General features: G+C 48.5%; 1 protein-coding gene across 3 annotated transcripts in view; it reads left to right on the top strand.

Moving 5' to 3' along the window:
* The window catches only part of DLGAP2 (DLG associated protein 2), a 928,742-nt gene that overhangs the window by 890,862 nt on the left and 23,550 nt on the right, over nucleotides 1-14,330 (top strand). For all 3 annotated transcript variants that reach the window (XM_037985419.2, XM_073017908.1, XM_037985420.2), the window contains 3 exons: nucleotides 998-1,039; nucleotides 7,657-7,742; nucleotides 9,668-10,083. In XM_037985419.2, the coding sequence (XP_037841347.2) occupies nucleotides 998-1,039; nucleotides 7,657-7,742; nucleotides 9,668-10,083 (544 nt within the window). The remainder of the gene's footprint in view (nucleotides 1-997; nucleotides 1,040-7,656; nucleotides 7,743-9,667; nucleotides 10,084-14,330) is intronic.

A 14,330-nucleotide genomic window follows, 5' to 3' on the forward strand; every position in this document is an offset into this window, starting at 1 on the left:
CCAGTGGCCCTGGGTCCTTAGCACTGACCCTAACCCCAGCAGGGCTGTGGAACCTGAGAGCAGGGCTGTGCGTTTGCGTTGCAGACCTGCCAGCGCAGCAAGTAGGCGGGAGACCCCTGAGGTGACGCGGACCCCGGTCCAGGGCTGAAGGAAAGCCAGGGGTTCCAGCTCCCTGTCCCCTGTCACCCTGAAAATACACTCCGGGCCGCGCATTTTCCAAGGGCCAAAGGCTGCCTAGAGAGTATGGAGATAACGCTATTTTGATGCTTAAAAGGGAGGGTTTCTGTTGAAGTCTGATTTTTCAAAAAGCTTCTCAGTATTGTGGCCAAAGAGTTGAGTGGGGGAACCAAAAGGTGTTGGGAATGAAGAGGTAAAAGGAAAGGTAGGCCCTCGTCCATACAGAACCTGGGCGTACTCACAGCAATTTCAGGTACAGGCAGTCCCCTCAGCTGGGGTCACAGATGCTGCATCCGTGGTTTCAGACCACAGATGGTTGACCCACGGTGACCCACGGTCCATCTGGGCCTCCAGATGTCCACCCATGATACAGGCGTGGCAGACGGTTCCTTTCCCCGCGAATGGAGAGCTCTGGCCAGCTCCCGCCCACAGGGCACCTCCCTCTGCAAGTCTGTTCTAGGTGCAGTGCTGTGCACCCAGGGAGGCCGGGAGATTGTCCTGTGATCTGGGTCAGGTAGCCCTTCCCTCCGGGATCTGGGAGAGGTGGTTGAGCAGGGCTGGATGTCAAGTCCTCTGCCAGCACGGCCCACCTCCTGCTTCCTTTCACCCCTGCACTCAGCCTGCGTTCCTCGGAGCTTTAACAATCAGATTCTTGATTGCCGCTGGGGCGGCCCAGGGAGGAGGGTGAGTGGAGCGTGCGTGAGAGCCGGGCCGTGCGGCGCTGGTAGCTAGGCATGTGGGCGGAGAGAGCAGGGGAGCCGCCCGCTGGTCCAGGGCCTCCGAACCGGGTCTCCACATGTGGCTTCATTGTTTTGTTTAGGATTCTGAATTCCCAGAGCATCAGCCATACCCAAGGTCAGATGTAAGTACCGAAATGTGCTCCAAAGCCGCGTCCGCATGACTTTCATTTTCTCTCCCTTTTTGGATGTTTATGCGACTGCTCTTGTCGCCTCTGTCCTGATTCTATATGCCAGGCACTGTGCTGGGTGCCCCCATCCATCCCCTCTTAGATGAGGACAAGGGGCTCACCAGGGTCCATAACCTGCCTGCAGCCCTGGGCCTCGCTGGGCCCGGGCACCCGTAAGCAGGAAAGCCAGGGTTCCCTCGCCTGTCTCCGTCTCCAGGGTCGTGTCTGCAGTAGAGACTGGAGAGGTCCCCAAATTAGCCAGGTGATTTCCCACTGCCAGATACTCCCACCCTCTCTCTTTTCTCCTCAGCTGCCTCCCACAGGTGCCCTCCAGGATGTCCACCCAGCCATGACCGAGGCAGCGCCCACTTCTAAGCACGTGCAGTACCGACTTTATCTGAAATGAGTGAGGCATAAATTTGGAAACTCATACAGTTAAGTCAGCACACTGGGCACAATGCCGCCGCTTCCTGCCCCGCCCACAGCCAGGATCCCACACCCCTCAGTGGTCAGCCCTCTGCCACTCCCAGCTCCCACCCCTGGCACGGCAGCCTCTGCTGAGTACAGGCTTCTCCTCATCCCCCCAGCTTCCCCTGCAAAGCTCAGCCTGTGCCTTTACCCCCTCCTGGGGACCTCTCTGGACCCCAGCCCCACACACCATGTCCCGTGAGAGGGACTGCACCCCCAGCTTCTTGCCACCCTGCACCCAGCACTGTGCCTGGCACATAGGGAGTGCTCAGTAAATGTTGGGTGAGCGAGTGGACGGATGGGTCGCTGGGTGTGTGCTGGGTGAGGATGGATGCAAAGACAGGAAAGAAGGTGGATAACAAAGTCACCTTTCAAGGCAGTAAAAAAAAAAAAACAAACGTAGAACATCCTGTGTGTTTTCTGTGCATCCTGTGAGCTGGTGACCTCACAGTTATCCAAAGGAAGCGAATTGAAAAGCTATGGAGAAAATGTAGTTGGAGCAGCTTCAGTGTCAGGATAAGGAAAACAGCCAAAGAATTGAAACTACTGCAGGAGTAAAGGGGAGGAAAAGAAGGAATCGAGTGGATGAAAGACAGGTTCCTGTGGGTGCCTGGGAGGCCTCAGGAGGGGAGCTGCAGACAGCAACCTTGCCAGGGCAGGAGGTGACAGGCTGAGACAGGAGTGAGCAGGCTGTGGACAGGTGGCCACGTCCCCACCAGGCACCAAGGCACGATTTAATCCTCATAATAACCCTGTGTGCTGGTTGTTACTGTGCCCAGCCTATGGATGGGAAAACTGAGGCTCAGGGGGGTCACGGACTTGCCTAAGGGCTCACGGCCAAGACTATGAGTGAAGCCAGTGGGTGAGACTCTGGAGCCTGCACTCCACTCCATTCCTCTCTGCTCTGCTTCTCAAAGAGGAGAAAATCCCAGAAGGATTCTGTGCCCTCAGGAGCCTGCCCTGGTTCTGTTCCTGTTCTGGGACACAGGGCAGGTGTCACACTGTTCTGAGCTCATAGACAAAGCTGGCTAGCCTGTGTTCAACCAGCATCCAACGGGACTGGCTTCCAGGAAACTCTGGGCACAGTTTTGTCTGAGTGCAGATAGCAGGAGAATCTGTGTTCTGCAAGTGTCATTCCTACAGATGACCAGTGTCCATGCTACTGAACACATCTTCTGTGGAGCTCACGCCCTCTGTGGCCCGCTGGCTCGCAGAAAGACAGCTCCAGGGGGATCCCGTCCCAGGGGGTCCTGTCCCACAAGGCAGCTGCCTTGTTCACAGTGCATTGCATGACCTTTTACTACCAGGGTTTGAATTCAGGATTCTCATTATAATTACTGGGCTGTGTCTAACATGATCCCCAGTGAGTGAGGGTCCTCAGCTCACACCTCCTATGGCCCCCATCCTCCCCCACTGCCCAGCTTAGAGCAGAAGCCAGTGGCAAGTCCCCTGTTCCTCAGATGTCTGGACATGGCCGCGTGAGTCTGGCCCTTACAGCAGGACACACAGGTCTCATCAGAGCTCCAAATTTGCAGGCCAGATGCCCGTAGGAGAGAATGGGCCCCAGTCTTGGCACTCATAGGCCAGGCCTAGGATAAGGAGGAGAGCTTGTGGGCATGGCTGAGCCACCTCGGAGAGGTCCTCTGACCCTATCTGGCCTGACCTTGCTTTTCTTCCAATTGGACCATTTGTGTTTTCACTTTCGTTTTTATCCTTTGCGGTTTGTCTCTCCTGCTAAGTTTTCCATTTTCTTCTGTGTGCATGTGTGTGTTTGGGGAACTCTGTGGGAAATGTTTACAGCTCCCAGATACTGCAGTTAGGTGAGGTGGAGGCCTGGTCTAACAGTCAGGATCCTTCTGTCCCTGGTGCCTTACGAGCCCCACCTTTAGAAATGAGATCAGTTTTGTTGTTTTTTTATTTTTTTATTTTTTTTTTTGAGATGGAGTCTTACTCTGTTGCCCAGGCTGGAGTGCTGTGGCCTGATCTCGCCTCACTGCAGCCTCCGCCTCCTAAGTTCAAGTGATTCTCCTGCCTCAGCCTCCCAAGTAGCTGGGATTACAGGCATGTGCCACCACGCCTGGCTAATTTTTGTATTTTTAGTAGAGATAGGGTTTCACTATGTTAGCTAGGCTGGTCTCGAACTCCTGACCTCAGCTGATCCACCTGTCTCGGCCTCCCAAAGTGCTGGGATTACAGGCGTGAGCCATCATGCCTGGCCAATGAGATCAGTTTCTATTCTGTGATCTCACCAGGTTGTGAGAGGGCAGAGGCAACCTGGAAAAGACTCTGACTGGTGTCTGTCCGATTCTCCAGACACACAGTCAGCTGCTTTTCCTCACGGCTGCCCTGGAGCTCAAAGCCTCACAGGCGGGGCTGGCCACTCACCCCTAACTCTTGGAGGCAGAGCACGTCTCAGAGGGAAAGAGGAGTTTGCATCAAATCCAGGGCACCTGCTCTGCTGTGTGTGAGGTTTGGAAGGAAGAGCAGAAAATGAGCTTGTCGGGAGAGTAGAGATTACAGGTTGGCACCCTGGCCCAATATTACCAGTGGGCGGTTCCTGCTGCCAGCCCTGCCCACAGTCATTTTTTCAGCGTCCCTGCAGAAGCTGGCTCAGAAGCGGCTGGTTGGCTTTGACGCTGCTGCTAGCCTGGGACTGCATAGGAGGCGGGACACTGATTTCGCTCATTCATCTTTTTTCTTGCACCCATGTATTTTTCAAAACTGTAAGAGACGAGGGCTTGCTGTGTTGCCCAGGCTGGAGTACAGTGGTGTAATCGTAGGTCACTCCAGCCTCAAACTCCTGGGCTCCGGTGATCCTCCCCCTCAGCCTTGCAGAACACCAAGGTGACAGGTGTGAACCCGTGTGCCTGGCCTCAAAACTTTTTAAACCTACTTGTAGCCAGCATTTCCTTTGGAAAAGACTCTTGAATTGCCTTTCCACTGTACAAAATTATTTTCTTTGTCCCAGATTTGCTTTTCTGTCTCACAGGAAGCCTCTCTATGCCCAGGATTTCTGAAATTGATACTTAACTCCTCCTGGCCAAGTATGATTTTACCATGTCTCCCTCAGACTTTACCTTCCAGCAATGCTGAACTTCATTTTCCTTAGAAAGATTTCATGAGACAGCCACGATAAAATCTGCACGGTTAATCATATGCGTGCACCTTTAATGTAATTTTAATGTAATATGCATACCACTATTCACCTGACCATCCTTAAAGCTGGGATGAGAGAACAGGGAATTCGCACTTGCTGTGGATGAACCTACTTGAGTCAGGCCTCATGCTGAGAGTTTTACATCAGTTAACTGAGGCATTGGGTGTCCCCTCTTTGAGACAAGGAACCAAAGATTCAACAAAATTTAAAAGACTTTCCTAAGAGTTGCATGGCCAGCAAGTAGCAGAATCTGACCAGTTCCAAAAGCTGTATTTTTCAAATTCACTATAAAAATAACAAAAATATATTAGAGGAAATTTGGAGACAGAGAAAGGAAGGAAAAGCTTCTACTTTTTTGTGTGTTTTTCGTCTCTTCCATGGTACACGTACTTGCCTGTGAGTATGGGTGTTTCTACGTGTGTGCATGCACCTGGTAATTCTGTTGTCCATGGCACCTGTTAATCTGTGTCCTTTAAAGTCTGTATTGTAAACATTCCTGAGGTTATCTTTATAACCATCTTTATTTTTTAGAGACAGGGTCTCACTCTGTTGCCCAGAATGGAGTTCAGTGGTGCAGTCACAGCTAACTGTAGCCTCAACGTCCTGGGCTCCAGTGATCCTCCTGCCTCAGCCTCTGGAGTAGCTTGTCCCACAGGTGCTGCCACTCAGCTAATTTTTGTTTTGTTTTTTGTAGAGATGGGGTCTTGCCATGTTGCCTAGGCTGGTCTCAAACTCCTAGGCTCAAGTGAGCCTCTTGCCACAGCCTCCCAAAGCACTGGGATTACAGGCATGAGCCACCATGCCCAGCTCCATCGTTTTCACGGCTGTGTGGTATTCCATGTCACGAGTAAATCATGGCTTACTGCACATTCCTATCCCACTGCATCCCCCTCATCCTCCCCAGGTGCTACCTTATAAATAATGCTGCAATGAACTCCTCACACGTTGGTCAGAAGTTAAGATCCTTTGTTTAGGCTGGATTCCTAGAAATAGAATAAGTGAGACAAATATTCTCCACATTTTTATGATAAAAACTTTAAAAGTATCCATTGGAATTTATTTCACTCATATCAGATTTGACAATATCTACCAAAATTAAAAAGTGCAAATGCCTCGGACCCAGACCTCCCATCCGGTGGATACGTTCACAGAAGTTTTCACACACACACAGGTACAGACATGTATTGGTAGCAGCATCATTTATAATGGCAGAAAACTAGAAACAACCAAATTTCCCTCCACTGAAGGCTCATGAAATGCACTAGGTTGTATTCCTCAAATGGGATCCTTTGCAGGTAAAACACGAGGCAGCTCCATAGGTACAGACATGGAATTTTAAATCTATTCCTTGTATTACAATCCTTTTGTGTAAAATAACACTAATAATGTTTATGTCAAGCAAGGTAAGGTTTAATAAAGCTGTGACCCACTTAAAACTAGAAAGGGGAATGGTCAATTCTGACAGGAAGGCCAGGATCTTCACTCAAGAACATTCTTCCTCCTGTAGCCCGTCTCACCCAGCTATCAGAACACGCATCCCAATCTAGGGACGGATTCTGCACCTGTCTTCAGAATTACACCCAATGAAAGTGGACATCTCTGTCCATTCCCCTGGCTCCGTGGCCGGCCAAGAGCTCCAGGGTTTTCTCATATGCTTTCTTCCATGCCGCACACGGCTCTGGGGTCAGAGAGATCTGGGCAAGAGCCCTGGCCCTGCCCCCAACCAGCTGAGCACTCCTGAGCAAGTCACCCCCCTCCTCTGATCCCCCAACTCTCTCCTGGGGCTGGAAACATGCTTGGGGTTATTGTGTGGATTACACGTGGTAACGCTGGAACCTCAGCATAGTGCCTGGGACAGGGTACGCACCAAGTAAGTCTTCTCTGTTTCCATGATTACTTCTCTTAGCCACAAATCTGAGCCAGTCCTTGTTGACACAGGCTTAACCTTAGGACAGTCACAAACAGCAACTCAAATGTCAACGTGCAGCTCCTCTCTCTTGACTCCCAGAGAACACGGTCATAATTATTTAATGCTTTGCACCTTTTCCTTGTAGTGATCAGTAATATGTTTAAGAAAAGAGAGATGTTTTATAACTTAGCTATGACATTTCAGAGAGGGATCAAAAACCCTTTTGCTACAATAGGTAATATTTTTCTGGAAGGAGGAATGACTCAGTGCCTGGAATCATATCAACGGCTTAACTAACGTTTGGTTTCAGAGTTTTCCTACTGAGACTTAGGGGTTTTTTGTTTTTAAGAAACTGTACTGTACTAGAATTCCCTTGTGGGATAACTTTACATAGTTGATGATCATTGAAACGTTTGGTGGGTTTGTGGGGACTTTTTGGCAAATACAGCCACAGTAAGAATTCTCTGTGGAATATACGATTTCTCTTCTGATCTGACATCACCCTGCTGGCCATCCTCTTAGCAGATGTGAGACAGCTCTATGGAGGTCAAGGTGGAGAGTTTGCCTCTGTTTCTGATCAATGCTTAAACTCCTTTCTGTGTCTCTCTGTATGTGGCTGCAGCCATCAGTATAATTCTATTAAATTGCTTATTTGTTGCCATTAGCTATGTTTGGTTCATGCTGTACTTTCATCACCGTAGGGCGTGATAAGAGCTTTTAAGTCCTGTACTAATGCAGTTCAACAAAACCTATTTTTTGCCTGAGCTGAACTAAGCAGTTTTATTTGCATACATTTAAAAGACCAAAGTGCAGCACTGAGTTCAGGTAGTTATGTGAAATGTGATGAGATGCAGGAGCGATGTAATTACTCCGAAGTGAATGCATTTCCCTCTCTGTGATTCTACTGGGTCAAGTGTATCTCTGCATTAATTAAACAAATGCGTAATTAATTACAGCAAATCAGCAACAACAACAAAATAGTCCCTTGCCCAGGCCCCGTGTTTCAGTTCTAAAATAAGATGTTCTCTGTTGAATTAGGTGGAAACGGCCACAGATTCTGACACGGAGAGCCGCGGTCTGCGGGAATACCACTCCGTCGGGGTGCAAGTGGAAGATGAGAAGCGGTAACTCAGCCCCTTCTGACACGCGGTCACCCCCGAGGGAGAACTCTTTGTCAAACGCCTGATGGAAGCTCCTAGATCCTGCTGGCCCTCAGTCATGCGTGTGCTTATGGAAACAGGGCCACACGTTTATCCTTTTCCATTGATAGCCCCCAAGTATGAGTTAACACCTGCCTATGCCTTGTTTTTGCAAGAGGCAAGGGAGTAATTCTTTCCAAAGTAATTTGTCACCTCTGAAAGCAGAGCAGCTGACGGCCTGAAAGTCAGAGTCCTTGATCCAAAGGAAAGAAGGACGGGCTGAGGCTGGGCGCGGTGGCTCACGCCTGTGATCCTAGCACTTTGGGAGGCTGAGGTGGGCAGATCATGAGGTGAGGAGATCGAGACCATCCTGGCAAACACGGTGAAACCCCATCTATACTAAAAATACAAAAAATTAGCCGGGTGTGGTGGCGGCGCCTGTAGTCCCAGCTACTCGGGAGGCGGAGGCAGGAGAATGGCGTGAACCCGGGAGGCGGAGCTTGCAGTGAGCTGAGATGGCACCACTCACTCCAGCCTGGGGGACAGAGCGAGACTCCACCTCAAAAAAAAAAAAGAAGGACAGGCTGAGGGTGACACCAATGCAGGCTTCACACCTTGTCATGTTAAACGTGAAATGATAGACACCAAAGCACATTCAAGACCTTCGTATAACGTGAAGTTGTTTCACTTCAAAAAATACTACCTGGAAACATAAAGTGATATCCATTAGTGTTATTTTTGCAACGAGGCAGGATGATCATTTTAGTTTTTATGAAATAGACAATACATGCTATTTTAAATAAAAACAAATTTTGATGAGAATATTACATTGTGAGGGCTCAGCCAGCATCTGACAGGGACAGTGTTGGGTGGCCTCCCTCATCAGGGAGCATTTTAGCACCCACCCTATGGACATTTTTTATTACAAACAGATTCCGACCCCAGCTCATGGCTTCCCCAGTTTCCGAGTAGACCTCCTAGAACCTGGCCATCTTCTGCACCTGGGAGCCGGGCAGGCTGCCTTCCATCCTGCTCTGTGGCTCAGTGTCCCTCCCACAAAGGGCAACGTTACTAACCAGCGTTACTAACCAACGTTACTAACCAACGTTCCTAACCAGCTGTATGCTTCTGTGGGTTCAGCCTGCAGAGCCACGGGGATGGCTGCAGTAGCTGGGGCTATGTAGACACAGAGACACACACCACACAGGCACACACTACAGATGCACATATATACACATATCCCAAACATGGAGATACAGGGCACACACATGCACACACACGCTCACAGCGTTCTCACCCAGCATGCTGGTCTCCAACTAAAAGCCCCTTCCTGCCAACTGTTTCAGTGATCAGCTACGTGGAAAAGGATGACGTTAAAATACAGACAGTGAAAATGTTTTTCAAACACCAAAGTCAGAATTTGGAGTCATTATTTTGCATATAGGGGTTAATGGGGACATATTAAGTTATTCAGACAGAAGTGGCTCAGGCCCTGAAACACAATTTCGAAGCCACTAAAACTCAGTATGATGTGGCTGTTGTTTACATAAAAGAACCCACGACCTCGGCTGTATGAGCTCGTAGCATATTTCTGAAAGGGAGGTAGCTGTTTGCTAATAGCGGTTTCATGAAACACGTTAACTCTCATTGTATCATTCAATAAACTTAAATCCCAAGTGGGCATTTTTTAGGGCCTGAGACTTAGGCAGATGTTAAAGTTTAATGATTTGCAAAACCAAATGTTCTTCCATAGACAAAACACCAGCATATTTCACAGACAAACCACCACCTACCCTTGAGCTGCCATGTTGCTGCGCTCAGGTGCGCTCCTGACAAGCTACATGTAGGATTCTGTTGCACAAAGTCCTCTCAGAAAGGCTACCATCTCTCTTCCTTCCCTCCTTTTGCAGACACGGGCGTTTTAAACGTTCTAACAGCGTCACGGCTGCCGTCCAAGCTGACCTGGAGCTGGAGGGGTTCCCAGGCCACATCACCATGGAGGACAAAGGCCTCCAGTTTGGCTCATCCTTCCAGCGGCACTCCGAGCCCAGCACCCCCACCCAGTATGGCGCGGTGAGAACTGTACGGACCCAGGGGCTCTTCAGCTATCGAGAAGACTATCGGACCCAAGTGGACACCTCCACCCTGCCCCCTCCAGACCCGTGGCTGGAGCCCGCCATCGACACAGTAGAGACTGGGAGGATGTCTCCATGCCGCAGGGATGGGTCGTGGTTTTTGAAGCTGCTGCACACGGAGACGAAGAGGATGGAAGGCTGGTGCAAAGAGATGGAGCGAGAGGCGGAGGAGAACGATCTCTCGGAGGAAAGTAAGAGCTCAGGCTTCCCTGGGGCCTCTTAGACACCATTTCTCAGTAATGCAAACATGCACATCACAGCATTAATGGAGAAAAGTTCCTTCCTTTGGTATTCAAGTGAATGAAAATAAACGTGCTTTCTAGTATATCCCCCTCAATTCTAAGAAAAGATATAAATTACATGAAAAGAGAAGCAGTCACTAAGATATCGATGGAAAAGTGTGTGTTCTGTTTGTCAGGTAAGTTGAATAGAAGATCAGCTATGCTGACAGTTTTCTTGGGAGCACAGGTGATCTCGTATTCCACTTAGCAGTTCTCTTGGATTTTGGCAAAAACTTCACTGGGAGCATTCGTGTTATTTTCTAGTATTGTTACCAGCTCATGCTCTACAAGAAAATGCCTTGGCATTATGCCAAAGAAAAGTTGAAGGTAAGTAAAAGATTAAGTTAGTTAACGATGTGATGACGTACCCAAAGGTCTCCTCACCTGGGTGGGACGGGAAGGCCATGTCGTTCCTCAACCAGGTGTCACCAGGCAGATCTGTCCCAGCCCCTTTGGGGCTCAGCTGTGCCTCTGCCTCTCCACGTGGAAGGGGACAGCCCCTTATTCTTCACGTTCCTCCCATTTGCCTAGAGAAACCTACCATCAAGACGGTTCAGACCAGGCATGGTGGCTCACATCTGTAATCCCAGCACTTTGGGAGGCTGAGGTGGGCGAATTACCTGAGGTCAGGAATTTGAGACTAGCCTAGCCAACATGGTAAAACCCCATCTCTACTAAAAATACAAATTAGCCAAGTGTGGTGGTGGGTACCTGTAATCCCAGCTACTTGGGAGGCTGAGGCAGGAGAATCACTTGAACCTGGGAGGTGAAAGTTGCAGTGAGCCAAGATCGTGCCGTTGCATTCCAGCGTGGGCAACAGAGTGAGACACTGTCTCAAAAAAAAAAAAAAAAAGTTCAGAAGCAGCTCCCATTATAAATTGCTGTATTTGACTTCTAAGCTAATACCACCTGTCTTTGTTTATAGATCAATTACATAATTGCACAGTACCTACAACTAGTGCTTATGCTGAACACAGTACAGTTTCACAAAGCTATTTCTGAATGTCTTGACAAATTATTGTTCTTTCTAAAGTATTTTTCTTTTTCTTCGAATTTATTTGTACATTGACATGATCACTATAAATTCTGAACTTCAGAAGGATAGCTGAGATCCTTGGGAATTTGTCCCTGACATTACATTTCTAGATGGCTGTGTTAACAGGGCATTCACTAATCCTAGAAATAGAAGTACAACAATGAAACTACATTGACCGGGACTCACAGAGAACAACGGCCTTGGAGCCTCAGCAGTCTGAGAACATCATTGGCGTGCTGATTTTTTATTGTTATAACTTAAGGTCTGAACCTAGGAAGAAAGAAAGAGATTGCCTTTAATTGACTAATCCTGTTCTTCCACATTTGTCTCTTAATCATCAAATTCCACGTATCCTTTACAGGAGGTGACGTTGGACACTGAGTGTTGGGGAGGAGATGTTGCTGTGGGAAAGCCTTCCACGTGACCCACAGTCCCCGCAGTCCCCACAATCCCCGCAGCACCCACGGCTGCACGAGGCTGGCACGAGGCTGGCACGAGGCTGGCACAAGTCAGCGTAGCCGTGTTCCGATCGTTCACATGGCGTTTGCATTTCTCATGGTTAGGGTACATTTAACAGAGTGACTGCTCACGATTTTAACATCTAAAAATCACTCATTTTCTGCAGCATCTTCCCCCTTGTTGGTATATGCCTCAACTTGGCAAAACTGTCTTAATTATAAAAGGGGTTTATAATCTTTAGCACAAAGATACAACACAGAAAAACTGTATTGCCTAAGTTGATGCCAAATTCGAGTTAAAGTGCCAGCTCTGGTTTGGTGCGTGCTGACAGGGGCAGCGTCGGGCTGGGGTACCTTCCTCCAGGATGAGAGCAGGTGGTGAGACCTGCGTGTCACTCAATCAAGGTGTGTTTTCTACAGCATGTGGTTCCTCAAAAGAACACTTTTGAGGAGGAGAGAGGAAAAAATTTACAAAGAGGTCATGTTCACCAGGGCTTAGCCCATAAAATGCCTATAAAATTGTGTCTTATTATCATTTGAGTTTATCCCATTCAGGACACATTCAGAAAGTTCTGGTCTTCTTTGGAAGGGGTAAGACATTGAGACATCAGCCATTACTGTGTTTATAACACAGACTATATTCCCTGTCATTTTCCATGTTTAGTGTGTACTTTCAATTTAGTTTCTTCAAGGATTATCATTTTTGAAAAGATACCTTTAAAAAAAATAGAATCGGCTGGGTGCAGGGGCTCACGCCTGTAATCCCAGCACTTTGGGAGGCCGAGGCGGACAGATCACGAGGTCAGGAGATCAAAACCATCCTGGCTAACACGGTGAAACCCCGTCTCTACTAAAAATACAAAAGGTTAGCCAGGCATGGAGGCACCTGTAGTCCCGGCTACTCGGGAGGCTGAGGCAGGAGAATGGCGTGAACCCAGGAGGCAGAGCTTGCAGTGAGCCGAGATCCTACCACTGCACTCCAGCCTGGGTGACAGAGCGGGACTCCGTTTAAAAAAAAAAAAAAAAAAAATTGGAATCCATAGCTGGGCACAGTGGCTCACACCTATAATCCCAGCACTTTGGGAGGCTGAGGCAGGAGGATTGCTTGAGCCTAGGAGTTTTAGACCAGCCTGGACAACACAGTGAAACCTTGTCTCTACCAAAAAAATAACATTTTTAAAAGTAGCCTGGTGTGGTGGCACATGCCTGTCGTCTCAGCTACTCAGGAGGCTAAGGTGGGAGGATTGATTGCCTGAGCCCCAAAAGTGGAGGTTGCAGTGGCCAAGATCCCGCCACCACTCCAGAACAAGACCCTGTCTCAAAAAAATAAAGGAACAAAATCTAGACCAGTTCTCCCTGAACACATATGATAGGTCAGGTCCTATGCTGAATGCACTGCAGACCTCACTGATGCTCATCCCGACGGACTAGGCGGGTAGTAGTGCCAGCATTCTACAGGTAAACTGGGGCTCCGAGAGATTAAGATCTTGCCCCAAATCACAGAATAGCAGCAATGACTCGGGACTGGGAGTCAGAACCCTCTGACATTGAAGGCTCTGCCTTTCTAACCCGTGGTCCGAAGGTGTCAAGATGTTCCCTTACAGGAAGCACCCCCTCCACTGCCTGCTTCCATGCTGGATGTGCCTCCCTCCCCTGCTTTCTCCTGCTGTTTCAGACAAGGTTGTGTCCCAGCCTGACCCTCCACCACTGTGACCCACATGTGGCCCACAGAGTCCCTCAGCCACGAAGACAGAGGCCAAAGTTCTCCCGCATTAGCCACTGGAAAATAAGTGGCGGGAGCTGTAAGGAGGCAAATTATTTCTCAAACCAAGAATGAAAGTCCTTACAATTAAAGGGCTTTAGTGCTGAGGCCCTGTCACAGTAAGTCCTGGTTTTCTGTCACTAGAGGCATTCCAGAAAATTCTATACATTATGCCATAAAAGTACTACATGCAAAATTGAATTTGATGACATATAAGGACCCAGATCAATAGTAAGATTCCAAAATCTTAGGATATATAGTAATAATTTTTTTTTTTTTTTGAAAGGGAGTCTTGGTCTTTCTCCCAGGCTGGAGTGCAATGGCATGATCTTGGCTTACTACAACCTCTGCCTCCCGAGTTCAAGTGATTCTCCTGCCTCAGCCTCCCAAGTAGCTGGGATTACAGGCACGTGCCACCATACCTGGCTAATTTTGTATGTTTAGTAGAGAGAGAGTTTCACCATGTTGGCCAGGATGGTCTTGAACTCCTGGCCTCAAGTGATCTGCCCACCTTGGCCTTACAAAGTGCTGGGATTGCAGGTATGAACCAACCACGCCCAGCAAGGATCCCTAGTGTTTAAATTTCACTTACCTTATTATTAGGCATCTGAAAAACTATTTTTCTTCAATAAGGTAGGGTGGAAAGTTAATTTTTGCTGCCTCCAAATTGTATTTCCCTAAACACATGTTTGGTTTTGTTGTGAGGTTTTTTTGTTTTGTTTTTTACCTTTTGGAGCCTCCAGGATCCTCCTCTGGACTCTCTCAGCTCAGTGATGTCTGCATTCAACAGATATTTACTGATTTCTTATGATGGAGCAAGCCACTCTCTGATGGACAAAAACGATGCAACAATGAGTAAGACGTGGCAAAGGACCTAACCAGTCACCTGACAGTGGGAGCA

Source organism: Chlorocebus sabaeus, chromosome 8 (assembly GCF_047675955.1).
Source record: "Chlorocebus sabaeus isolate Y175 chromosome 8, mChlSab1.0.hap1, whole genome shotgun sequence".
In the NCBI taxonomy this organism is placed as follows: Eukaryota; Metazoa; Chordata; class Mammalia; order Primates; family Cercopithecidae; genus Chlorocebus; species Chlorocebus sabaeus.